The sequence below is a fragment of the Falco cherrug genome, chromosome Z (assembly GCF_023634085.1).
Source record: "Falco cherrug isolate bFalChe1 chromosome Z, bFalChe1.pri, whole genome shotgun sequence".
Classification (NCBI taxonomy): domain Eukaryota; kingdom Metazoa; phylum Chordata; class Aves; order Falconiformes; family Falconidae; genus Falco; species Falco cherrug.
This window is the reverse complement of record NC_073720.1, coordinates 9,910,787-9,937,953: the sequence shown is the minus strand read 5'-3', so window position 1 is coordinate 9,937,953 and position 27,167 is coordinate 9,910,787. Positions and strand designations below refer to the sequence as shown.

Genomic DNA, 27,167 nt, shown 5'->3' with positions numbered 1-27,167 from the left:
ACTGCAGCTGGGGTAGTAGTTTTAAAACAGAAGAGAAAGTGCTGGGAAGAAAGGTGGAAGCAGGAATAGAGGGGAGGAGTGGCAGACAAGGTATGAAGCTGGAAGCAGATTAGTACATAGTTGAGGTGGTGATTTGTATTGCTAATCACAAATATTAGTTTTCAATTGTTTTTTTCCCCTTAATTTTCAGTGCTGTCACATTAGTTACAAATCAGCAGTCTCAGTAATAAGTAAGTTCCCAATGTGGAGTTAGTGAAGATGCGAATGAGGGTGATGTGTATATATATGGAAATTCATAAAACCTGCAGTGGGCTAATGAAGGATGTCAGATATGCAGAGGGAGGGCAGGATGTAAATCTCTCTCTTTATTCCTCATTGCCCAGTCCCCACTTTTTCTTTCATCTAAAAAGAAAGAAAATAAAATCAGCTTGTGATACCTGCTTAGAAAATCAGTGTCTTTCATCTGTAGTTCCATTAAAAAGGAGATTACTGGGCAATTACCAGGAGAAGCAAAAACAATCTGCTTATCAAAATGCTTTCTGAAGACATCATGCAAATATCAACTCTCTGTGGGAGTAGTTACAAAGTATTTCCTCTTTAAGCCAGTGCTGGGACATGACCAACACCAACATTTTTAAGTAAAAAGAAACAGACTCTTTTGTGTCCAAAATGTAGTTGCCCCCATGTGTGCTCTGAAAACACTCTAGAACCTCTTGTCCTGCATTGTTGAAGATGCCAGAGGAATTGCAGTAGCCTGAACAAAAGGTGTTTCTAGAAAAGGAACTACAGAATCCTATAGAAGAGCTAGCTGCTTCTGTGGAGATAAAATACAGTGCTGGTGTTTGAAATAAAAAGAGACTAAAGGTTGAATCTTTAATGGCTCATAACGTTTGAGTGTGATTGTATTACGGATAATTCACTATCAGTCTTCCTGTATCCTACTAATTTTTATAGAAATTAGGTACACCTGAAAGGCAAAGAGAAGAGACAGGTGGGAGGAACGAGCAATCGTCTTCCAAAAGGGAATACACTTGAACAGCATGATTAGTGTTTTCTTGCAGGCATGCTCTGTTTGATCTCTTAGCTTTTTTGTAGTGTACAAAGCAGTGAGAGGTCCTGAGCGACAAATCACATCAGTTCTTTTAAGTGAATTGTTGGACGTGGTCATTTCTCAAAGTAGTGTTTAAAAATGGTATTGTATTCTGATAATTTACTGATACCTCTACTTTGATAGAGTTTCATAAATTTCACAGAAGAAGTTCCTTCATTATCTTAGTTATGAGCAGCCCTAAATGACTATGAACTGGAGAATGACAAGAAATTAAAAACAAATTGTAGCATAACTGTCAAGGGGGAAGTAGGGAATGGTGTAGATTGGAAGTTACAAAGAAGTTGTGTGTGGGGTTAGTTCGTGGGTTTGTTTTGTTTTTGTTTCTTTTTTTAGGACTGCTGTAAACATTGGAAGGAACATTTTAAGGAAACATTCAGGTCTTTGTAGAATGTGAACGTAGTCCAGAAAGAAAGGATTAGTAGATAAGTTTGGGGTTAGACCAAAACAAAGATTTTTGCAGCTAATAATCTGTTGCTGATTATTCAAAAAGGGGGGAAAACCCAAACAGTGTGACAAGAAGTGGAGGAAAACAGCTGAAGACTTGCCAAAACCATATTGTATGCTTTTTATTGGCTTTACAACTTTCTAAAACTAAGCTTGTTACAAAGGGAAACGGGAAAGTCACAGATAGCCATTTAGGTTAAGTTGCTATGACAAGGATCTTTGAAAACACAATGAATAATTTTGGTGGCAAACAGAGAATGCTTAAATTGTGACGCATTGCAAGGCTTGTGGGAAAGGTTGGGATGTGGATCTATGGACTTGCAATAATGCTAAGGCGGATTTTGGACGAAAAGGAAACTTATGTGCTTGTGGCAAGACCAGACTCCTGTTAGTAAGACGAAGGTGTTGGCAAACTGGAACAGTGAAATAACAGAGGCTGGAAGGACTGAGTTGGGAAGATAAAGTGTTAATAAGCAATAAAAGTAAACTTAGCTTGGGTAAATTAAGAGGATGAAGGGTTTTGTTCAGTATTTAAAAAGAGTAAAAGCACAGAACGATGTTCTTAGGTAGGAGCAACAGATAAACATTTAATGCAGGAAAATGTCCCAAATATTATTTCAAACAGGTTCGGTCTCCCATTGGTGGTGGGGGATGCTCAAGAGTTGGGCTTGATTTGTCTGAGCTCTTTTTGTGTTTGTTTTAGCAGACTCTGAACTCCTTTGTTAGAGTTCTGGCACCAGCACGAGGTTTATCTGCTGCAGAGGCAGGCCTTGCTGTGACCGACGGGAGATAAATATAAGCAGGGTAAATACCAGGATGTATTTCTTTAAAGAAGAAATACCTGAGGAAGGGTTCCTGTGCTGGTCGGGGGAAGGGAAAGAGAAACTGTTTCTCTAAGAGCTGCTGCTCCCTGGGCTTTTCCTCCTTCCAAAATTTCTGTGGAAATGTGTGGATTAGTCCAGAGATTTGAGCTATTAGAGTAGTTTTCTGCGCTTGGGTATGATTATTGGTTAGTTTGCAGCATGTAGAAACCTCCCGGTTAGGGGCTGTTTGGTAAAATGTGAGCACGAGCTGTTTCAGGCAACTCTATATTGCTCCACAGAGCCAACAGAGAGTGGATGTTACCCTGTTCAGGACCTGCCAGATAATTCTGGATTCCAAGGTACAAACCCCCTCTCTTCTCCCCGCTGCGTTTGAATCGTCATGGTAGGTCTGTTCGCCTCACTGGATTAGTGCCATTCGGCCCTCCTCAGCCCAAGATGCTGCTTTGTAACGGTGTATGAAAGAATGCACTAATGTAGTGATGGCATTAGTACGAACTGGATTTGATGCTGTCTTCAGATGGCTTGTTGGTGGATTGAATGTGTCTCAGAGGGTTCCTGGTTAAATAAAAAGAGATGATTAAAGCAGTAGTTCTTTTGCTTTTGTACTCGATCAAAGGTGATGGTAGCAGGAACTTCTGTCGCTGGTGTTTTCTTCGCTCATGGTTGTGTGGTTTAAATGAAAGCTCTGGTTGTGGCTGGGATAACCTTTCCTATGCTTACACTGGTGGGCAAGGCCTTCAGTCCATTTATTGCTCTTGCATGTCTGTGCCTGCTCTTTGCTATGGAAGGGACCAGGTTTTCACATCCGTAGGACCGTTTCCTATAGTTTTCCCATTGCAGCATGCTGCCAACTGCGTGCTGTGCTCCAGTATTTGCCAAATAAACTCTGCCACAAGTTACAGGAAGAAGTGTTTTGCAGCTACAGTGGAAGCTTACTGATTCTTGTGCTGCCGTTACATGAATTATCTATGTTTTAAAATAAAATTGCTCTATCAGGGGAAGGGATTGTGGTTGTTTTGCCCTGAGGAGAGAGCTAACAGGTTGGAAAGGAGCCTCCAGAGGCATAGCTTGGGTCTGGACTTTGAATATGTTAAAAGTAGGATTCTGGATGTTGGAGCAGGTGTTGTGTTTGCGTTTTCTTCAGGCTCTATATGAATTAGTGCATGACACCGGGAGATCCCATGAGAGGGTTGAATAACCTCTCACTGTCGTTGGGGACATAGGAGGATGTTCTTCCAATGTTTGGGATTCATCACTAGTTGCAGACAGGCGTTTATGCAAATTATGTCTGGTACCATGAGAAATTAAAGGGGGGGAAAAAATACCCCCACCCAAAACTTACAATCTGCACGTCAGTTTTCTAGAGCTTCCCATGTTTCCAACCACCATCTCTTTGGCCTGTGTTCCACTAATAATGAAAACAGGATTGCTTGTAAAGCAGAATGGTTGGCATACAACATTGTGCTTCCAGCTTGTAACTGTTTTCTTTTCTACCCCAAATTACAATAGGAGCGTGGAAAAACTCAATAGAGGAATGGACAGCAGAAGACTGGAATGAAGATGTAAGTGTACGTTCTTGGGTAGATAGATTGATTATTTACCCTTTTTGCAGCATCTGTGTTGTCTGCAAAAACTAAATGTTCTAAGTAATACTTTGCTGTATGCATGCAATGGTATTTCTTACTGTGTTTCTTGCTGTAATTCCTGTTTTAAAAATACATATATTTAGATAGGCTTATTTTTAAAAACAAATCAAGAAATAGTAATTTATTTTGTTGGGTGGACAATACTTAGATAATAAAATTTTAAGTTTTATCCCAAATGAAGTATTTGTGAATTATAATTCTCTGCTGCTCCATGCTGATGGATGTTAACCGCATACTTCTCCCTACTATTGCATAGGGATTTAAAGCCATATTATCACAAGAGTTTTATGTAATCAAGTGCTGAGGCTTACTATCAACTTGAGACTCCTCATTTTATGCTTTTTGTTTGAAATATGCGTAATTGTTCCACTTACTCCACTTCATGGTCTTACTACTGAAAAAGGGAGCTAGCAGTGTGCTGAAGTTAGCACTTAATTGCTTCATTCCTATTGTTTCTAAACATTCCTGTGTGTTTCTAAAGTGGTTCTCATTCTTTATCAGGCAAGAGATACCTTCATGTCTGCAAAATATCAGCATTTGTGATAGTTGTGTGTGAAAATAACTTCTGTGATTTTAAGTTTGCAGTTATATTAAAGCTTAAGCAGTTCAGAAAACAAGTAAGGTAGCAAGAAATCTGGACAGGTAAACTTAGCTTTCAAGGAGCTTTTAATCTTTTATAAGAATATCCATTATTTCAAGTTTATTTTCAGAAGACTAAGAGATTGTCTTAGAAGTCTTGCCTTTTGCCTCCTCCTAGGGGGTGGAATGTCAGTGTTATCCCTAGAAGTGTGTGAATGTTTCATATCAGGGATATGAACGCCCTGTCCTTACCTAGTGAGAGGGCTGTGTCTTTTCAGAAAATTACAAGAAACTAAAATTCCAAGCTTTTCTGTATCAGTTACTGCCATCAAAAGCTGGCATCCTTTTTAAACCTGTCCTTTATTTCTGCAGTGTATGCTAGAGGTGGACTAAGGGCTAAGGATAGTGAAAATTTCTGGTGGTGTTTCTCACCCTTGTTTGATGCTGGTACAATACAGCATTTGTAGTATGGGAGGGGTTTTGAGCAATGCTGACTAGGGATAGAATTTTTTTAAATTGTTAAACCTGAGTGATTTGCACATGAATCGTGTAAGAGCAGCGGATGAAATTTCTAGCTTGTTGTTAATTTTTATTAATTTTAGAGTCCTGGAAAAATCCCTGTAACCTCGGAGAAAGTTATTCATGTGCAGTTGTTCAGAAAGAATAAACAAAATGGTGAGCTGCAGACACATTAGCCCAGAAATATGTCTGGGAAAAAAATAAAGGAAAAAATCATTTAATCTGATATTAAAAAATCAGAAGAATTTAACTTGAGCCATTCGATGTCGTTTTATGAAAATAGCTCCCCTTCAAATAAGGGATGATCTTGGTCTGTAAGTAAATTACAGATTAACTGTAAAGATTGAGTACGTCCTTGTGAGAGATTTGATCTACGTCTTTGAAAATAATTATGCGCTATCATAAAAAAAATTAAAATCTGCCTTGGAAAATTTGGCAGATAAATCTTCTGCAGCAGGATCATTATTGAACATGGGCATTTCTAGCAGGGCTAAAGGAATGCAGTCCCAGGCCAGATGCCATCTAGTGTCTTTATCAATGATTTGGAGGTAGAAATAAAATCACTACTGGATAAAATGTGTAATCCAAAAACTATTGGAATAGCCATAAAAATAAGCCAGTTGTGCAGAGAAATCTGGACCTGTGCTCTATGTGACCTGTTCTCAAATGAAAAATATTTTGATACAGCCAAGTGCCCATTTGTTGTATAGGAACAAAGACACACCTCCAGAACAAGGGGGTGTTTTCTGGGAAGAATCAGCCGAAAATTTTTCAAGATTGCAGTGGATGGTGAAAAAACAGCTCACTGTGATCTCTTAAAGGGCTGATGGTTTGATAAAAAAAACTACTGTAGTCTGTTTGCCTGTAGGCATTCTTCCCTGTCTCTTAATCATTCTTGGGTTTGTATTTCTGTATGTGGACTCTCCGGAACTTGATTCTGAAGTATTGCATCCAATTATTCATTGTTTTTACAAAACAAAAATTGTGGAGAAAAGCTGAAAATTACATGATGATAGAAGAGGTCCTTGAGAGTGAGTTTTTTACTTTGCTGAATCTGAAAAGTTACTTTATTAGCTTATAATGGGCTCTGGTTTTAGGCAGGCAGGCAAAGGCATACTATGAACCTGTGGCTGGAAAATGGAGCTGCACATTTGAATGTATAATAAACAGTTCTAGCAGCATGAGCAGTGATTAAAACAAACAAGGAAACTGATATATTTGCTGTTTGCAGATAAAGAGCAGGTATTTTTCTGAAGAACATTTTTATTTAAATGTGATAATCTGTAGCCAGATACAAGTTAGAAGCAAGTGAGTGAAATTTATGTTGTTTGACCTGACAAGGGCTCGATTTTCGTGATCTAATAGTCCTGTCTGGTATTTATCTTTAGTAGTGACTATTGAGCAAGTATAGTAGGTTGTCAACGTGCTGTTAAATAGAAACTAGTTGCAGCGAAAATAGGAGGTTGTATTTTGTTAAAGGGATATTCAAGGCATGGACAATGGAAGGACCAGACAAATGTTGAGGTACTGTAGGTGGCTCTGGGTGTTCCTGTTAAAATTGTGATCATATTCTCATGGTTAAAGAAGATAAAGCTTAAGTATAGAAACTATCAGAAGAGGAGAAGTAGAATACATACAGATTGCTGGAAAGCGGCTGAAGGAAAACATTTTCTGTACAATATTGGTAGTCTTAGGTTTTATTTGAAACAACCACAACACTTCAAAAAAAGAAAAAAAGTGTGATTTAGTGGGAGTGTTTCCTTTATCCAGGAAGCAGCATGAGAACTTGTTTTATTTTCTTAAACTTCGATACATCATATCAAAGTTACAAGGTTTTGTTATTTCTAATTTGTTGATGTTGAATTTTTATGAAGGTGCTGGAGTTAATTTTCCTGTTCTCCTTACCTATCATAACTGGCCATAGAGGCTGCTAGCTAATCGTTAAGCATATTGCCTGTTTGGTGATTAGAGAATGATTTTTATCATACAAACAGGAGCTGAAAAGCACAGGCATTTCACTGCAGATGGAGGAAATACCCTTGTGAGGCCAACATTTGAAAATGGTTCACCACCATTCATTCGGTTCTGGGAGAATGCCAGAGCCTCAGCGAAAGTTTTGCAAGTGCAGTGTACAGTGAGCGTAAATAACTTTGTTAGGAACCCCTACTACTATTTCGAAGTAGTACTAAATACATCCGCACAATAAAACTTTCCAGCTGCTGCTGCACAAAGTATGTTTTGACAAATGCTGTAATCCCAGTAAACCTTGGAATTAGGTGCTTGTTTGGAGCTTGTGGCGTGAGTTTGCCACAGTGTGTAGCGTAAACATCAATGTAGCCAAGCTGGTACTAGAGACTTGTGTTTTGCATGCTGGCTCACTTGAAGGGAATGTTTCCTCTCTCATATCAAGCATGCTTTTGTGTTGTCACAAACATCCTCAGGCTTCTCGATTTGCTTGGTTTTCAGGATTCATCAGTGCTTTGGCCACAGTCTTATCCTGGGTTATGTGAGCCCAAGAAACTGTTGACACTACAAAGAATTTAATATTTAACTAAGGGGTTGCAGACCACAGGCTGCTGCTCATGGTGTTAGCTGACCTCCTTGTGCCATAATGCATGGGTCTTACAACAGTACAAAAAGTACACTACATAAACTACATAAACACTATGTGAAATAAATAAACACTACATAAAAATTACATAACATGAAGTTATAAAATAACATGTACAGTGGGGAAAGGCTGAACATTAGAGGAACAACTTTTTTAATTGGATAAGTGCTTGAGCTGAATATTCTTTGTTTTGTTCGGTACATAAGAGTTTTGGGCTGGCAGCATTATACACAGGACAGAGTTGTCTTCCAGAAAGATGGGAGTAAAGTATGCTGTATTGGCAGCAAGGGAAGGGAAGGAAACGGAGGGAGGAACTGTGGTGATACTAATTTTTTCATGGCACAGTGTGTTCCGCTTAAGTGGGTGCTAGGAGAGTGTGTGAAACATTTTGAGTTTTCCCTGGGTGTTAAGTGATTACTCCCAGTCAGCCCTTCCACGTCCTGCTTAAATCAACAGTGTTTTGTAGGAGAACCCCAATCAGATGACTGTGTTAGGGGATATACGTGCTTGTAGTAGAGCTGCCCGTGGGATGGCAAAATTAGCTCATGTCTGTGATGTCCTTTAAACTGAGCTGCTAACAATATATGCAATTAAAAATGCATAATTTCCTGGAAGAGCTGTATTCAAAGGTCATGTTCTAAAGGGATTCTTTGTGAGTGTTTGAATAGGTCAGTTATTCTTTAGTCTACATACAAAGTTACACTGAAGTAGTTAAGGGTGATTTTCTGTGAATTAATTTCAAATATAATCATTGTTCAACCTAACCTGTACTGGCTTAAGACCTGTTCTGGTTTGCAAGTATTCCTGTCAATAGAAATGAATGAATTAGCCCAAGGAAGTTGTAGCTGTTTTAACTAACTGCTATTTAAAAGAAAACCCAGTAAGCTATTAAAAACCCAAAACAAAACAGCAAACAACCTGCCTCAAACCAAAATCACCTTCTTTCCCCCCCAACCAGCCAGCTCCCCCTCTCCAGCTACCTGTGCAAGTATCTTATCTTTATTGTAACAGCGTGGTGAAAGCAGTACAGTTTCCTGCTGGATAGTCTTAACTGGTTATACTAGTATAAGCAATTACATGGTTCTCCCTTTATTATTGTTTTTGAACTTATGCTCACAGAATAATTAGCTTAAGGTGTTACTACCACCCCTAGCAGATATGCCAAGGAGTCATGAATGATAGTTCTCTGTACATACCTGAGTGCAAACTTTCCTCCACTGGTGATGTGAGCTGAAATGTAAAACGCAGGGATACATGAAATGAGTGAGAATGGTGCAATGTGTTAGACTTCTGCAACACGATTTATTGGAGCTGCTCTACAAGAGTCCTAAGTTATGTCTGCACAAGGTATCTTTACACAATACCAGCTGTCACGTTAATTGCTTTATACTGGTGTATTTTTTCAGTTTAATTATTGCCCAAACTGTCGTTGTTACATTGGTGTACCATTGTGTGTGTTCCATAGATCAAATTTCCTAACACTTTAATTAAATTGGTACTTGATTCCGTGGAGAAGACTTTGCTGAGGTTCAACTATGTGTTTTTTTGTCTTTTTAAGAAGGGCTGCAACATGACTGGTTGCAATGGTAGTTTAACTTATATCTTGAAGGTGCATGACCAAGATAAAGTTTCTGCAGATGTCGCAGCAGTGAAGCATGAGCATGTGTATGATTAAAACATCCCCCGCGCCTTCTCTTTTTCAGCTTTCTGAAACAAAAGTCTTTACTGCTTCCTCTGTTCCAGCTGAGAATCATGTGACTCCTGGGCAGAGGTAGGCTGCTCTTTCATGGTTTCCCTATACCTTAAAAATCTTCTGCTTGTTGAAGCAATGTGAGCTTGCACATAGAAAATGTTGACTAAAACACAGGGCAGCCCTGGTCAGACATTGGTCAAGCTCTAATTTCAAAATTGTGAAAGCCTTGTTTGCAAATTGTTGGTTTTGTGGGTTCCTGTGTTACCTGTGCCAAACTTAACCAAATGCACAAGCATAATACTGAGAAGACCCTGTCTACTGCACAAAACCTGCTTACAGGCACAAACAAAAGTTCTGCTTTTGAAAAAGAAGCTCTGGCATTGCTGTCCAAAAAACAGAAGGCCTGTGCCTATAGATGCAGCTGATGTTCAGAATGTAGTGCTTTGACAAATGTGTTAACAGGAAATTGCATTGGCAAGGTGGTGAATTTCCTCCTAAGCATCACGATTACTTGCCCTAACTGATGATACAGAACCAAAAATATGGCAGTTGCTGCCTTTTTTTTGCTTGCCTTTGTCTTCACCAAATGCCTGGCCAGTAATATTGTGGAATCGGGTGCCTGCATTTGCCTCAGGTCCCAGGAAAGCAGACTTTGGGAGTTGGATCGCATGGGATCTGAAAACCAGATGGCCTAATGGTCCCAAACATCCTGACACAGCTGTACTGCTGTACTCTAGACTGCAGCAATATTTTCCTTATAATATGGATGTGATCTGGAGGAGGCATGGTGTCAGTTGATCTACAGTTTATATACCTTCTTAAGGTGATATGCTCACATGTTCGTTGTTCTAATGCAAATATTCTTCCAGTGGATGTCCCTCAGATTATGTTAGAAAATACTTTGTTTCATCAGCTCAAATTCTGGTGCTTTGCGCATTAAGAAATCTATGCTAATGGCAGTGCTGGAAGCAGCTCTTCAGCCCAAGCCTGCAGTATATTTAGGATAAACTCAAGTCAGATTTTTTTGAGTAGATTTCTTTTATTGTATGAACGCTTTGCTTTTCCTTAGATAAACCTGTGCTAAACACGGGGTAGAGGTTAGTAAGCCATGCTAAATGTAGGAAAATCCATGTTTCTCATCCTGCTGAGGTATGTGTGGTAGTTTTGGAGATGTGCCTACTCTCTGAGAAACTTAGCTTTTATTTGTGCTGCTCTGTGACTTCCATGTCATCATGTATTCACTCGCTGTATATGTGACTTTATTCTTTACTGTCCTCATACCCTATACAGAGGTAGGACTTTGATCCCTTGCCCTTTTTAAAGAGATAGTGTGAGATACAGAGAATGTGGATTATCAATATATGTAATGGACTTGCGGGCATGATCCACTTGAACATAACATATCTTTTATGACTTGTCTCTAGTTACTTGATTATATTAATCACATAGCTTATTTATGTGATACATGATGTAATAAGTTTGGTAATGTTTGAAAACAGTGTGAAGAAAATTTATATTCTAATTGTGGTGGAGGGTTTCAGCTAGCAGAATATTACTTTCTGGCAAAAACCTCTGTTCTACCTCTTTTTCTATGGGAGACAAACAATGTTTGAAAAGACTGTTGATCAGTAATAATTCTGTTGCTGGTACAAGCAGCTTTGTTAGTGCTTTCCCTGGTTTCAGTGCAGCCTAGTCATGTCTATTCCAGCCAAACTTTGTTTTTTCTTACAGCATTGATTTGGTAACACTACTTCAAAAGCCCGTGACTTCTACCCAAGAGACAGAAGGCAACTCATTTGAGGCTCCCCAGCAGCAGACCTTTGGCCAAGCCCTAGTCTTCACAAATTCTCAGCACAGCACCCAGATGGCATCAGGAACCGGCAGCTCTAATGCTGTAAACTCTTACGCTCCTCAAAGTCTGGTAAAATTAACTTATGCTTTCTAAATATTCTTCAAGAATAACTATTTCAGGTTAAACAATTTTTCCAACTACTGGTTGCTTCGTGACATGTTTCAGTATTTTTAAAATTCAGGTTGGAAATGTTGAATTCTATTCAAAAGTACAAAAGGTTACTCTTTTCTGGTTTTGCTAAGTAATTGTTTCTTGGTTTACATAAAGTACTGGTATTAATTTTTGAATGGAGAGCAGATGTGTTTACTGTATGCTGATTTAGGATGAAATTACTTGTTTATAGTGAAGTGCTGTATGCCAGAAAAGTATGACGTATATTTTCTCAGCACATACCTGGCTGTTTTTTGTGAAACATGCCTATTTCTGAGTCAATTGTGAGGACCTGAGATTGTGCACTTACATTTATTCTCTGAAAATCAGTTCAACTGTTAGTAAATACATGCTATTTTGAGATGCTTGGATTCAAATAAATCAGTATTGTGGCATCACAACAGTGGAAGTTGTATCAGTGATAATCAGAGAGGATCTGGCCATAAGCTGCAAGTGCTGAATTTTTTTATTGGTTGTTTGTTAGTAATCTAGGGCTGAAGAGGTTTTAGTTGCTGCCAAATAGCAGCTGTAGGCATTGACCCTATGGTTTTTGTTCAAGCTGCAAATAAGTAATTAACTCCACTCACTCCTTCACCTCTTCTTTTTTGTCTTTTGGTAGTCTGCGGTTCTTTGTTCTGGCTTTGGAGAACTTGGATCCTCTAAACTGGCAAACTCTACTGGATCCCAAATCTTGGACCAGTTGAAATCTCCAGGATTGGGTCAGTTTACCTCTCAACAAAATAGTAGCTCTACGACTGCTACTACAACTACTGCATCATCCTGGGATCTAAAACCACCCATTACTCAGTCCTCAGTCCTTAGTCAGTTTGGTAAGTGCTTTGAGACAGCTTTCTCTCTCTTTCGTCTTGTAAGATTTCTTAATGCCAACAGCAGTTTAAAATGGCCTTAATTAATGGATTTTTTTAATTAAAAAAAGTAATCCTGATAATACAATTGGTTATGACTTTGTAAGTATTACACTTACTTGCTGGTAATAGACATTACAAGTATGTCACAAACTCAGTTTTGATAGACTTAAGCATATCCACAAATGTCATTGCATCTTCAGAAGTTGTTGAGCCTTTGCGTAATGACATCTTTGATCTGTTCTGCTTGAATATTTAAGTGTGGAACTTTAATGTGGCTTTGTTTCTCAAGAAGGCTTGGAAAATACTGTTTTCACTGTGTCTCTGCTGCTTATAGAACTGAGTATGAGGTTGCACCATACTTTTGTCTTTTTTTCCTCAAATTTTTCTTTTCTAACCATTACATGAATTTTGAATGATTACTATATAATTTCTTCGTAATGTACATCATATCTTTGATCTTTCCCAGGTGTGTTGAGAATGATGCAAGTTACCCATTTTGTCTATTCATTATTTTTCATTTCAATAAAATTAGTAGAAACAGTGAAAATGACACAACCTTGGTTTTTGCAGTGTAGTTCTTAGCAGTATTCTCACTGTGAAGAGTGATAGCTTTTGTATCTATCTTGTGTGTATGTGTTTCCAGATAGATAAGCAGCTAATTTGGTAGCAGTTACAATCTTTGACATGCAGCAATTCTGAAAAAATGTTTATCTACATTTTAAGTTGCTTTTTAATGCACTTTGCCAAGTGAATAAAAAAAACAACAAACCTTCACACTGCAAATGCTGTGGATCTCTTAATGGTTGTTGACCAGTCCTCTGAGCCACTGCCTTGCTTTCAGGGTCTGAAAAATATGAAAAGGGAAGACCTGGGAAAAAAAACTGTTAACATCCAGTGTCTCTTGACTTTCAACCAGATTGAAATGGTAGATGACTTCCTATTTGCGTTAAAAATCTTCTCCTTCGTAGGGGCAGGAAATCCTAACTCATAATACCTCTAAATTGCAACTCTAGACACTTGGAAGTAATCACATTTTATTGTCAGTTAATTGCAGTGAAACTTGCAGTGTTTGGTTAAAATAATTTGTAACAATTTTTGAAGCCTAATGTGTGATAATATTACACGATGGCATAGATAGGTCTGTTTTCATAATTTTGAAGGAAGCTAAATAATGCTTGCCCGCAGCTGTTTATTTAAAGTAGAGAGTATCAAAAGTGGACCTTATTATTGCAGTGGCAATTTTTGATGTGAAACTCATGTGGTATCTGAAAGAGACTTGCACGTGCTATAAAATATAAAAATATTTCAGGTCAGCCAGATTCTTTTATAAGAGGCAGAAATGTGAAGAGCAGCATCTAATCCTTCAATTTTGATATTTCTTTTTCCCAACGCTGTCCAGACTTTAAATCCCAGCCTGAACCATCCCCAGTTCTGAGCCAGCTGACGCAGCGACAGCAGCATCAAATGCAGGCAGTCCCTGTTCCTCCTCCTGGGCTGGAGTCCTCCCAGGTAAAACTCCGAGAGCCATCGCCCGTAGACACCTCTGCAGCTGTTAGCAAAATGTTACAGCTCCCCACTATCTCTATGGATAACCAGGCAGTGACTGCCCATCAAACCCAGCAGAAACAGATAAAACCACCGAAACGGAGGATAACTCCAGCATCTAAGGTGGGTAATTGAGTGGCGACTTGTCCTTAGTAAATGTAGAAACATACAAAAGCTTGTATCCAAAACAGTGTGGCCAGCAGGGCCAGGGCAGTGCTGTCCCCCTGCACTGGGCACTGGCGAGGCCGCCCCTCGACTCCTGTGTTCAGGTTGGGCCCCTCACTGCCAGGGGGACGCAGAGGGGCTGCAGCGTGTCCAGAGACGGGCAGGGGGCTGGTGCCGGGGCTGGGGCACAAGGCTGGTGGGGAGCGGCTGGGGGAACTGGGGGGGTCAGCCTGGAGAGGAGGAGGCTCGGGGGCACCTTGTGGCTCCCTGCAGCTGCCTGACAGGAGGGTGTGGGCAGGGGGGTCGGTCTCTTCTCCCAGGTGACAAGTGACAGGGCAAGAGGAGACGGCCTCGGTCTGTGCCGGGGAGGTTTAGGTTGGGTGTTGGGAAAAACGTTGTCACTGACAGGGTGGTGGAGCACTGGGACAGGCTGCCGGGGAGATGGTTGAGTCACCATCCCTGGAGGTATTTAAAAGCCTTGTAGACGGGGTGCTTAGGGACATGGTCTAGCAGTGGCCTTGGCAGTGATTCAGTAATCACTTGACAGTTGGATTCAGTAATCTTAAGTCTTTTCCATCCCTAAATGATTCTATGATTCTGTTCTATATATAAGTTGCTAGGGAGAAGGAGAGCAAAGACCATGGCACATTTATTGTTTGTAAAACGGGGCATTCTAAGCTGGTTAGTTTTTGAGTCCAAAATACAGGGTGTTGTCTTTTCAAGCAGATAACCTGATTGCTCTGTGTGGAAAATGAGTGTTGCTGAGTGATTTTTTGATCGACTTAGTAGCCTCAAGATGAATGTTGGCTGAAGGGGGGTGGACACGATTGACACTTTGATATTGTAGAATGGTATGGCTTACTCTTCCAGCCTCCACATCAAGGCACAAAATCAACAAATTACTCGCAGGTTACAAGAATGTAGTTTATTTATGTGATGTAAAGTGGGAGGTTGTTGCAGATCTAGTTAGTAGCGAAGGCTGTGAGTCAGTAACTGAAGAAGGTTGCATTTAAGGGAGGAGAGGGTGTCAGTTGCTGGTATATTTAATACAGATAGTGTATGCAAAGGAATTACAATTTTTCTTTTCTCTTTTAAGATTCCTGCCTCTGCAGTGGAGATGCCTGGATCAGCAGATGTGACAGGGTTAAATGTTCAGTTTGGAGCTCTGGAATTTGGATCAGAGCCTGCACTCCCAGAGTTTGGATCAACTTCAAGCAGTGAGAATGCCAGCCAGGCGACCAACAATAGCTTGTACTCAAAATCCGTGAAGTACGTGTGAGTTCCTTTTCTGCTTTCTTATGTGTTGTCTTAAGGGGGTCAAGTTTGTGCCAAAAACATCAAGACGTAGTTACCATGTAATGGGAGGGGGAAATACGATCACTAAATCTTTTCTGTGGGTGGCATCTTAAAGAAGAAATCTTTCTAATGACAGTCATTCATAATCTCCTTGGATGGGTTGATGTGAAGCTGGAGGTGACATGAATATAAATAACTTTGTGATAAACTACACTTTATAGAATTGCTTTCTTATGTTTAATTGTCCTGAGTTTCAAATTTGTTTGAGGGTTTTGTTGTTCCTCACAATCGAAATTATTCTACTTTTGATCCAGGAAAAATGACCCTTTTACCATATATGTGTCAGTAGACTGGCACCAGATTACAGATCTGATGCTCCTATGGGATGAGAAAAGAAGCCAGGCTTTCAGTATGCAGGACCTCTTACTGAAATTCTAGAATAGCCAATGATAAACGCCGATGTACCAGTAACCCATTTTTTTTTTCTTCCTTATTAATTCAAACCTGGCTTCAGTAAAAAGCTTCCTAAAGTTAATTCATAAATACTAGTAAAACTGTGAACTTTCATATTAATTGATAGTTCTATAAATGATTTAAGCTGTTTAGAAAGTAAAACACTTGTCCATGCTTCAAAGTATTTTTTCCTCTTTGCATATTTCATTCTGTTAGACTGCTACTGTAATGTTTGAATTCTACTGTAAAAACAGACTGGGTGTTTCTCATTGTATACCTGACTTTATGGATCTTAAAAAAGAGAGATTATAATCATTCATTTAGCTTTTGAGAAGCTGGAAACAACATGACTGAAAAGTGTTTGTGTGTAAACTCTTGTTTTGGTTGGGCTGGCAGGAGGAAGGTGAACAGTGCTGAGTGTAGCTGATGGCTTTGAAGCAGTGATTAGGTGATCGAAGGAAAAATATATACCTTTTCCTCATGATTAGATTTTCTAGTATAAATAATGTAGATCTGACTACATGTTTAAGGTAGTTCTAGGTAACTGTATAGGAGCTGATATTTTCATGAAGGTGTTTGAGATCTCATTTACTAAGATAAATAATTTTTACTTTTTCCAGTGATCCTTTGAATACCTCTTTGCCAATATCCAATACAGTACAGGAGTCCACCTACACAACCTCTGCCATCACCTCTTCCAGTCTCACCTGCTCATCCCAGAGCACTAGCCCAGTAACAACAACTTCCTCCTATGACCAGACTTCTGTGCATAGCAGGATAGCGTACCAAAGCTCCATGGCTCTGTCTGAATCGACGCCTGTTGCAGTTACGGTGAGTGAATTTCAGCAATAAGACCTTGAAAAGGTGAAATATTCTTACCTGTGTTAGAGTTATATGACTCTGCTATGTTAATATTTTTAACCAAGCCGAGTACTATTTTTGATTTACCAAGCACAACCTGTTGTTGCTTTTCCTATTGTGTAGCCATTTTTGACCGTACTGTATTTGGGATATAAGAGTCTCTGATTTTATTGGTTTTGACATCTTAAATTGCTGTTTGACCTTTTTTCTTAGTAACATTTAACATTCTACTTAAGTTTACTTCCCTGAAGCCTAGCTTTTCAAAAAGGAGCTATCTCTATATGTAAATATTAGTCATGATATTTTGCCATAACTTGACCATTTTTATCCAAAGGTACATTATATATTGAATTTATATGGCACCTAGCCAATGGGTCCCCAACTGTTTGTGGCCCCTCCAGCGTTACTCTTCTGTTGGATTTAAACACCAGTGGGAATCAGTTTCATGTTTTATTTTAAAAAGTGTAGGGATGGGTCTAATCTAGGACAGAGAGGATCTCTCTTCAAAAGCACCTACTGTCTTTGTATGTGGAATGTAGGTTTGTTTTGAGAGAACTTGGTTTATTGAATGTTTAAGGAACTCGTGAGAGTTTATTTACTTCTGGCCTTTGTTATGTAACGGCTCGGTCACACTTGTCTTCTGCACTAGCTCGTATGTACGGGTGAGGATCAAGCATAGACTATCCACTTCTGTACTCCAGCATTATCCAAAGCAGAACTGGTGCTTCTCAAGTCTTATCTTTCAATGGAAAATATTGGCGTCTCTGTGTAACTTGGATAGTTAAAATCGTGAGTTGCATTAGATCAAAAGCGCAACCGTTTCCTATATGTTAATGCAATTCTTTCTTTCATATTGGTGTGAACCTGAAGCTTGTTGTGTCAGTACGTGGGAAGGTCTCCTGCCGATGGGTGTGGTATGGGCAGTGTATGGCATTCTGTATGTTCAGGACACCTTGAACTTGAGAAAACTATTATGTCGTTTTGTTAAAAGGCACTGAAAAGTTCATTTCCTGCCTTTTTTTGTCTTTCAGTTTAGAGCGAATATAGAATTTTTCATGAAGCATGTTTGGTGTGTAGTTCAGTCGGAAAATTTAATATACCTTTGAGATGCTTTATTCATTCATTTCTCCTTTGTTTACAGAACGGGCACAGCGGTGTTAGAACACAGGCAACTCTTGACAGTAAGTTTACAAAACTTGGTTGTGCACAGGGTTTTCTGATCTTTCCTTACTACTTGCTGTGTGCACAACTGTAGCAGTGACACCTGGTTTGAAGTTTTACATTCTTCTCCCTGACTAATTTTTGGCTGACCCATTTGAATTTATTTTGTAGCAGCATGGGGTACGCTGCTTGCTTCTTGACTAAAACTAAGGTATGAAAGCAGTCCCATTAAATCTACAAACCTAAGCAGTCTTAAAGTTAGAGAAGCTGCTTTGCTGCTGCTTTTCTTTTTGAATTTACCTACCAAAAATTATTTAATAGAAAATTAAATTAAAATATAAAGTTAAAAATTAACTTAACATTTCTTAGTAATTCTTCCAGTTCTCAGTTGGGAACCTGTGCGTAGTATTTACCTGTAATGAAACAAAGTCACATTCTTTGAATGAGGGGTATAGTGCTACTTATGCCCTTTACAAACCTGTGGGGAATAAGGGTGACGAACATGCTTTGTCTGCTGGGTAGCGTGCTGCCTTGCAGTGGAGTGACAATGGTGCAGTACTGGCTCCGATACAGGCGTTACTGTTATCTTCATCTTGGCCTGTTTCTAATGTGGTGTTTTACTTGTAGGACACTTACAGCTCTCTTTCTGGACTTAAAACAATTAAGTGTAGTATTCATTCTTCTGATATTTATGGGCTGCTCTGTGGAAGTTTTCAAGGGCAGCAGTGTGAATTAACATCCTGGAATTCCAACTCTTAAGGTTTAGGTCTGTCCTCCTCTTAAACGTCTCTTTAGTAGGTCGTTAGTGGAGTGGCCTTTTTTTTTTTTTTAATTATTCTGAGTAGAAAGAAGTTGAGTATTCAGATGTGCAGACAGTGTTTTGCTAGTGCCAGGTTCAGTTTAAATGAGCAGGAGGAGTGTATATGCCCAAAAAGTGACTACCTAAAATATTGTTATATGTCAAGACAACTTTTCATGTGGGAAACTTTTTTACTTTCATGTGCAGAATTAATAAACAATTTATGAAATTAACTACAGGACTTGTCTTTTTGCTCTGGAAAACAAAAATCTGAGAATTCCCAGGTTTTTTGTAATTATTTTCTAACGGCTTTATTAGTCCCTTTTTCTATGCCAGTACTCCTTAGAGAATACTTTCAGTATTTTCTGTAACAAGCACATAAACTAGAGTCACTCTTCTTCTACATATCCATTTCATACATCCAAATGATTTTGAAATTCTCTCTTAACTTCAATATTCTTATTTGTTATCTCTCATATTTTCTTTTAATCCTAAATATCCAGATCTCATGTTTCTTAAAGCCTTAGTTCAAATCATTGCTGGGGCATTATAATTCTGACCATCCCGCTTGTCTCCTACTTTTCTTTGTCTTACACATTGTGTTTGGGCATCTTGTGAGGGCTCTTAGTGAACATGGTGATTCCGTCCCTTGTATTGAGGACGTCTACTTTTACTTCAGGAAGGGAACCCTGCTCTAAATGTGTTGAGAATTGTAAATGTTAATTACATATTTTTATATTAATCTTGCCAGGAGATACCAGGTGATACAGTTGCTGCTTTCATAACTATGTTTCTGTTTGTCATTAATTTTCCTTTTCTGTTGTCAGTTACCCTTATACTAATTGCCAAAGCCAGCATTGCTTGATTTCTGTTTGCACAGCACCCAGTCCAGCAACCTGACTTGGGTTACTCAGTGAGGGAACCAATCCAGCAATGTGAATAAGTGTATATCCGACTTCTGTTTGGTGACCGTTCTAAAACTGTCTTTAAGTGCATTGCAAGTTAGTGATGCTCCATTGGGTAGTGGCCTCTGGTGTGGCATGGAAGCAGGGCTCAGCCCTCTTTCTGTTTCTTATTGGTGGGTGAATGCCTCTAATTCTTTGTAGTACCTTTGAATTCTTTATAGTATGTTTGCAGGACAAAAAGTAAGTGTAGAAACAGCTGGGAATCATCTTGGGCAGTCGAATTGTTCCGTGTCTCATTGCAGTATAGTGATCCTTTGGAGAGGCACATCTGTGGTAAATGAGTTTTGCTCTGTGTGGCCTAAAAAGTAGTACTAAAGCTAACCACTTATTGTTATCTAGGTCAAATAAAGTAAGCCAATATTTGACAACTCTTCAGCCATTAAATATGTTTAATGCTGTGCTCAATTGTGGCCTCCTATTGTAGCTTCTTTTATCCTACTGCATCACACATTTGATTGAGTACTCCAAACTGGAAATTTGTATGTGCCCTTATACTCCAGTGATCTCGGTCTTGATCATCAAAGGTGCAGTGCAGGTTGGAATGAAGAAATAGAGCTGTAGGTAAAAGCAGATTTGTACAGTGCCTTGAAAAGCATAAATTGCTTTTGTTTGCAGAAACAAATGCAAGGAATTTTAAAATTATAATTAACTTGTGAGCAGAAGCTAGTAATCCAGATAGCGGGAGGTGAAATGCAGAAGGCTGTAGTTCACTACATGTGTAGCAGCGAAAATTATAATTCTGTTGTAGGTTAAGAGCTTAAAAGGGGAAAAAATGATAGTTCTGTGTTTGAATTTTCATTAATAGCCAGATTGCCTGATACTCTTACTGGTTCTTAATGGTCAGGTTTTTGTAAAACAAGGGGAGAATACTGTGTTCCTGAATCTAGGCTGGGGTGTCAGTTGTCCTGAAATTTGTCTGAATACCTCTTTTTAAATTGTTGCAGCTACTTCATCAGTTCCAGCGCCTAAGACAGAGCCTTCTCCCTCACTACCTTCTGCTGGTTCTCTGCCTAGTGTGGTATCCACCACTGCTTCGCTTCTGCCTTCAGCATCGCAGCACCCGGCAACGTTGCCCAGCTTGCCTCAGTCCAGTGATTTGGCCAGCAGCTCACTTTCCCAGTTAAGCAGGTACGGTAGGAATTCTGATGAACTGAAAGGAGTTCAATTCTGGGGAAAGGGTGAATGTAAGGATGATTGTGTATGGGGCTGTCAGACACGGGGGTACCCTTTTCCGACATTAACTAGAATTATGAGAGTTTCAGAAGAGACCGGGATGTTTCTAGTTGTGAAGTATGAGCTCTGGGCTGCCTCTTAATAACAGAGCAGCTGCTGCCTCGTGTTTTCATAGTATATGAACAACTTTGTGGTTCAAGGGGCTCTTGCTTCAGTCATACCAGCTACATAGACTCCCCCATGTTGATTTTCCAGCTTTGTTCGCAGTGCCTGCTGTTTGTGTAGTGTTGTATGTTTGAAATCATTCCTTAACGGTTTACTTCCTGGCTAATTTTGAAACACTGTAATTTTATTCATATATGTATTTCTTAAAATAAAAAACCAGAAATAATTCCACAGGGGAGGTGTGTATTTTCTTTTTCAAAGACATTTCCTTAAGGTATTTTGAAATACTGGGGTGGTGTTCCTGGAAGTGCATGGAGCACAGCTTAGCTCATTTGCACTGTGTCTGATTTTCTCAGTGCCTGTTATTGGAGCTTCGTCCCCAGGCAGGTGACATAGTGAGGCTGTACTTGTAGAGTTACATTTTTAATACTCATCCTCGTACTATATTAATGTAAGAAACTGATTCAATGGGATATCAGGGGTTTTTTTACTGTTTCACAGCTAGGACATTGTTGATTCTCTTTTAATACACTAGTGGTTTCTGTTGAGTAAATGGTAAATGTGTCAACAAGAATTACTCCATTCACATTAGAAACATCATCTCCCCACATTGGTAGAAATTTTAGTTAAAAGGGTTGATGCTCTTGGGCACATACCAAGTGCCATGAAAAGATGATGCCTGAATTCCAAGCTTGGTTGTGTTGGCAGCCCTTGTCTGTGTCTCTGCCATAGGTCAGATGGTAAATTAAGGTTTATTAGAAGAGCTGAGGAGACTGGACAAGAGAGTGGTTTAAAACTGTGTGTTGGACAGAACTGTTTCTTTCCTTGCTGCCTGAAGTGATGTGGTCATAATTCCTGCAGATGTGGAACAGTTTTAAAGCATCGAAGTAAAATTAGTGTATGAAACTGCCAAGATTTATTCTGATCCCACATGTTGAAGAGCTATGAGAAGTGTTTGCCCTCAAATTAGAGCATATAATCTAGCTTGCAGCTTTGTTTTCTTTGCTTTATTTTCTTCTGGCTATTTCTGTAGAGAATACTGGAAAACTTGTTATGGTAAGGATCTCTGATGCTTCTGATTTCACAGGGAGGGGCCTTTTGAGCACTAAACAATATGTATTTTTTTTTAAGGATTTGGGTTTTTTGCCTTTGTTCAGTGTTGACCTTGAATGTAGGTTATAATGTTTGCCAGTGTAAAACATTTAAACAGTTTAAAAACCAGTTTCAGTCACCTTTCATGGAGACATTTAAAGATTTTTGGATTGTGGGTGAATTGTTGGTGCTACTGTTGCTGCCAGAAGTTCAGAGGGCCTGGTCAGCTAGGGAAAAAAGTGATGCTAAAGCACCGTTGCTTCCTGAAACAGTTATCTGCAGATGTTTTTCACCAGCGGATTCTTTATTTTCATATTTTATAGTGTTTGTATAAAACTGAACAGATAGTTCAGATTCACCTTTTCAAAGAGAAAATGGCTTTTTGTGGGGTATGAGCCGACCGTGATTAAATTACCAGATCTTGTAGTGGTATGGCTAACTTCTGGGCTGTCACGGATATTCTTCAGTTGCTGGGTTTTTTGAGCCCTGCCTTTTGAGAATGTGTTGGGGCTTTTAACAGTTATGGGGCAAATATGCTGCAGTTCTAATTGGTTGAACTGACATTATTATGCAGGTTAGAATCTGAAAAGTACCATAGTGAATTAAACCAAAGCACTGCCTCACCTAATTAACATCTGTTAATTAGGCAGCAGCAGTTGTTTAGGGAGGGAATGAGAAGCAAGCAGTGTGTTGTGTGAACCACCCTCTGGTTTTGGACTTTCTGTGTCTTGGAGTCATTGCTACATAATTCCTGAAGCAACTGTATAGCAAAAGTATAGTAAATTGATAAATACAAATTAATGCTGGTTTAGATGTTTCTTGTTAGTAATAGTTGTCTCTGTACTTCAGATGTTCTCATTAAGGGGTAGTAGGGTATTGGTTAAAGGAAAAAAATGCCGGGATGTGCATATATATAGGCACATATATATGCATATGCATGTGTGCATGTATATATATATATACACACACACCCCCCTACAGACAAGGTTTTCTTTAATATCCTACTACCTACTCTTGTATATATGCAGACAGACATACATTAAATACAGTTCTATGAAAAATTAATTTTATTAATGCTTTGCAATTTCTTTCTAGCTCCCTTTCCAGTCATCAGAGCAGCCTCTCTCCTGCCTCAGTGTTGTCTTCAAGCGCATCACATGCAGTAAGTCTTATTTGCATGTCAGCAGATGTTTGGCATATAGTTAGTTTATGTGATGATTAAGGTCCTCTCTTAAGGTTCATTGTGTCCTAGCACAGTAAGAACTGGAACGAAGAGCCTTGTGTCAGGGAAGATGGACTGCCAGCCCTCTAGTGGTAAAAACAGAGGCTTTACCACTTGTGGTTTGTATGGTATTGGAAACAGCTATTACAGAGACTCGCCAGTCACAACCGCAGAGGAAATTTTTGTGCCAGCAAGGGGGGATGGAATAAAGAAAAATTTTCTTGTAACAAATCTGTTTTGTTTTTGAAAAAAAAATTTCTAGAACTGGCTGTCTGAAACTGCTCCAAAATGTGGACTGTTAGCAGTATCCAATGGAGAGATTAGCTAGCAAAATGCAGGTGATGGAATGATACATGTCATGAAAAATGCCTCATGACAGATGATTTTCGGGGTTTACCATGTGGCGTTGTTGTCACCTGTGTATTTGCGTGAGGTAAGGCAAATGGTATCAAACGTAGTGTTCTAGATGAGGTTGCACAACCAAAAGTCAGAGAAGATGCTGTGTTGTTCTGGGATGGGGTACTTCTGTACAATCCCAGTTAGGGTGTGAAGATAAGTTACTGCTTTTCTTTATGTCTGTGCTTTTGTTCCTAATGCTCCATCCCTACTGAATATGTAACTTCAAAATTCACACATATCAAATGTCATCCTTTTCTGCTCTCAAAGGTGTTTTGGCTGCTGTGTGTTGATGACACTGTTTTGAAAGTGTCATAAGCTTCCAACTAAGGCACTGTAGTGTACTGGATTCAAACCAGCAACTTCTTTATCCTCATGTGTTCCTGTAATAAATCTGGTCTGTGTTTCAGCTAACCACATTGACTCTGTTGTGGGGCACTGCATTTTTAATCTTCAATAACTTTCCACAAGTGCATTGGGGAAATCACAATAGCAGTGTACTGTATTTTGAAAACAAATACTGTCTTGGAAGAATATAGGATTTTACTGAATACAACATGTACTAGCTTAAAGGAGTATGCAAGCAAAGGGCAAGAAATAATACAGTGAAGTGATGCTTGAGTTACTGGATACAATTTTGTGATGATACAGTGGTTTGAATTTAACTCAAGTTGTAATTTGAATACTTAAAGATCAGAAGCGTGCAGCTGAGTTGCTTCCTTGGTATATGGATGATGCATATCTTTTGCATATGCTGGCGTTACTTAAAAAATTCTCAGAGGGCTTATTCATTTCCCCCCGCCCCCCAGCATCTTCCACTGGTTTATTTGCTCTGTGGTCCTCTTTCTTTTTGTCTCCTTTCTAGCACACTAGTGTTGAGAACGCAGCTTCGCTCCAGCCCTCAACAACCTTTTCAACTGCTTCAACCTCAGCCACTAGCACCACCTCTTCGGTTGTCAGCATGGCAAGCAGTATGAACACTACGAACAGCCTTGGCCTCAGCGTTACCAGTGTGTCTATACCAGCTGCTACCACACGGGCAGCTCCCTTAGTGTCTTCAGGTTTGCAATAACAGATCCTGTGGGATTCAGTTAGCAGAGCTGTCAGCTGAGCATCTCACCAGCCATAATTATGCTAAGAAATTGACACTTGACGAGCATTTTCAGCATGCTTTACAAAATAAAGTTGCCTCTTTTTGTGTATTTGAAATAGTTGTTAGGGTGTTATGTGCATTTATATAGCACATTCCATCCCTGAAGAACTTTATAAATAGACATCAGAGCAGTTCTGACTTGGGAAGTTTTAGGGTAGGAGATTTGCCCGGTTTGTATTCCAGGTTTTATCAGCTCTAATTGTATAGCTTTAATTTCAGTCTTCTCTGTGACTTGAATTCATTTGGCAGCATCAAAATATACTGCAGTGTCCTCATTATCATATGCCACATCATTACTGCCACATCTACAGAAAGGAAAAAAGTTTCTGATGTCTGGGTCATTCCACAGCAAGTACCACTTCAGAAAAAGGGCCCACAGTGGGGGAAGGTGGGGAGGCTTCTTGCACTGCAGTGAAAGAATGCTAAATTCTCTCTTGCTTCTGTAATCAACCTGAACTGCTAAAAAGAAAGATGGAGGGAAGTGAATGATTTAAGTATTAAAATCAAACTTGCTTAGGGAAGGTTTTCTCATTTCTGCTTCCCATACCTTGTAAATGAACTGTCTGATGACTGCTCGAAGTGTCTTTATCTTTTTATTTTTTTCTCTTCTGCTTCCTAGCACTGCTTCATGGAAGCAAATGGAACTGTTTCAGTTTTGGCTCTTCGCTATTCTCAGCTGCAGCAAGTCACAAACAAAAAGTGGGCTGGCACCATTTAGTGCTTTCTAGTCTATTACTGGTGATAAGGGGAAATGTGTTGACAGAGCAGAAAATGAAAGGAGAGAATTTGCTCTCTTATATTGAAAATGATATCTGAATTTTGCCTTCAGGAGAGGACTGAGGAAAGGAGAAGTTTCTGTAATTCTTGTAATCCTCTTGGACCAAGTAAATGACAAAATCAGACTGTTCTTTGATGGACGGTTTTTTGTGTGAAGTAGCCTGTCCTTTCCCATCCTTGAGGCATGGTGAAACTCTTCAGGCTATTTTGAGCATTTTCATCAAGGAGCACAAATTCTTCTGCTTATTTCTGCTCTTTACAAACTATGCCAGTGCAGCCACCAGGGCTTGTGAGCTCTCTTGTCTCAATGCTGAAGCCTTTTCTTTTACAAAGGCTTGTTAAAGTGTCTCTATATTTAATTCTACAGGCAAAGCTCCCCCAAACCTGCCCCAAGGTGTACCACCCTTGTTGCACAACCAATATATTGTGGGACCTGGAGGACTTCTGCCTGCCTACCCAGTAAGCAATTTAATTGTTTCTGTCCTTGACTGCTTAACCCTTGGTGCAGATGGGCGCTCCAGTCCTGCTGCTGTCTATGCCAAGGCATTCCTGTTGGCACATGTTGCACCTGGGATTCTTGTTCCAAATGCTGAAGAACGTACAAAATACATTTTTTGGGGGTTTACTGTTGACAGTAGACTGCAGAACTGTTGGTACAGACCTGATTTGGCTGCTGTTGACGCTAAACATGCATGTTGCTGTAGTTTTCAGTGGTTATCAGGTTTTAGGCCCTTTGAGTAAAATTAGACTCATTCAGGTTTGTGTTACTGGAATGAATTTACTATAGTAATGATTGAAGTGTGCCATTTCTCCTTTCTGTCATACTTCTAAAGATTGCACATAGCTTTTTGATGTCTGACCAGGATCAACGTATTTTTGGTTATCTATTTCTTGAATCAGAAATGTTACTCTAATTGTATTTCTGTGTCACACTGAATGTAAGCAGATGCCGTAGGTTGCTTTGTGGTCTAGTCATGAAATCTTAAATCCTACTGTTCTCAGAAGTAATGATAGCAGCAAAGAAACAACATCAAAGTGACAAGGCATTTTAAGCTTAGCTCTACTTCCCTTAAAATGCTACAGTGCACCATGATGGCACAATGTGATGTATAACTGTACACCTTTAAAATACATCGGTTCTAGGTCAAACCCTCAAATTGGTCAGCATCAGAAAAAAGTGTTACAACGTTGTTGTATTTTTATCTGTCTTCAAGCAGATTTATGGTTATGATGATCTCCAGATGCTTCAATCCAGGCTGCCAATGGTAAGTAAATGGCTTTGTTTATTTAGTTTTAAACCATTTATCTTCAATGTTGATCATTTGTGCAACACAAATTGGTTCATTTAATGGTGATTAAGAGCTTATCCTTATGTTCTGTATTATGTTTCTTTAAATATCCACAGTTTCTCTGGATGGTGTAAATTGATACAGAGCAACTGTTGCATCATGAATTTGTCCATCTGCAAATTCTGTAGATAGAAGCAAGTGTGCTATCTGTTTTTGAGTGGAGAAATTTTTAAGTGTTGTACCACCAGTGTGACATCTTGTCAAATCTAGTTGAAATCTGAATGTGAATGTTTTCTTTCTACGAGAGATAGCGTTGAACAGCAAGTACACAAATTGGAAGCCAGTTGGTGAATCTGA

General features: G+C 39.3%; 1 protein-coding gene across 6 annotated transcripts in view; it reads left to right on the top strand.

The window, feature by feature from the left end:
• UBAP2 (ubiquitin associated protein 2) overlaps positions 1-27,167 on the top strand; it is a 121,809-nt gene that overhangs the window by 24,135 nt on the left and 70,507 nt on the right. For 2 of the 6 annotated variants that reach the window (XM_055698449.1, XM_055698448.1), the window contains 13 exons: positions 3,889-3,941; positions 9,438-9,505; positions 11,159-11,348; positions 12,049-12,259; positions 13,698-13,966; positions 15,105-15,277; positions 16,378-16,588; positions 17,760-17,799; positions 20,488-20,671; positions 23,069-23,135; positions 24,457-24,652; positions 25,889-25,980; positions 26,739-26,786. In XM_055698449.1, coding sequence (XP_055554424.1) covers positions 3,889-3,941; positions 9,438-9,505; positions 11,159-11,348; positions 12,049-12,259; positions 13,698-13,966; positions 15,105-15,277; positions 16,378-16,588; positions 17,760-17,799; positions 20,488-20,671; positions 23,069-23,135; positions 24,457-24,652; positions 25,889-25,980; positions 26,739-26,786 — 1,802 coding nt within the window. Of the gene's footprint in view, positions 1-2,657; positions 2,718-3,888; positions 3,942-9,437; positions 9,506-11,158; positions 11,349-12,048; positions 12,260-13,697; positions 13,967-15,104; positions 15,284-16,377; positions 16,589-17,759; positions 17,800-20,487; positions 20,672-23,068; positions 23,136-24,456; positions 24,653-25,888; positions 25,981-26,735; positions 26,787-27,167 lie in introns of all 6 variants that reach the window. The other 4 variants (XM_055698445.1, XM_055698443.1, XM_055698447.1 and 1 more) reach the window with 4 other exon arrangements.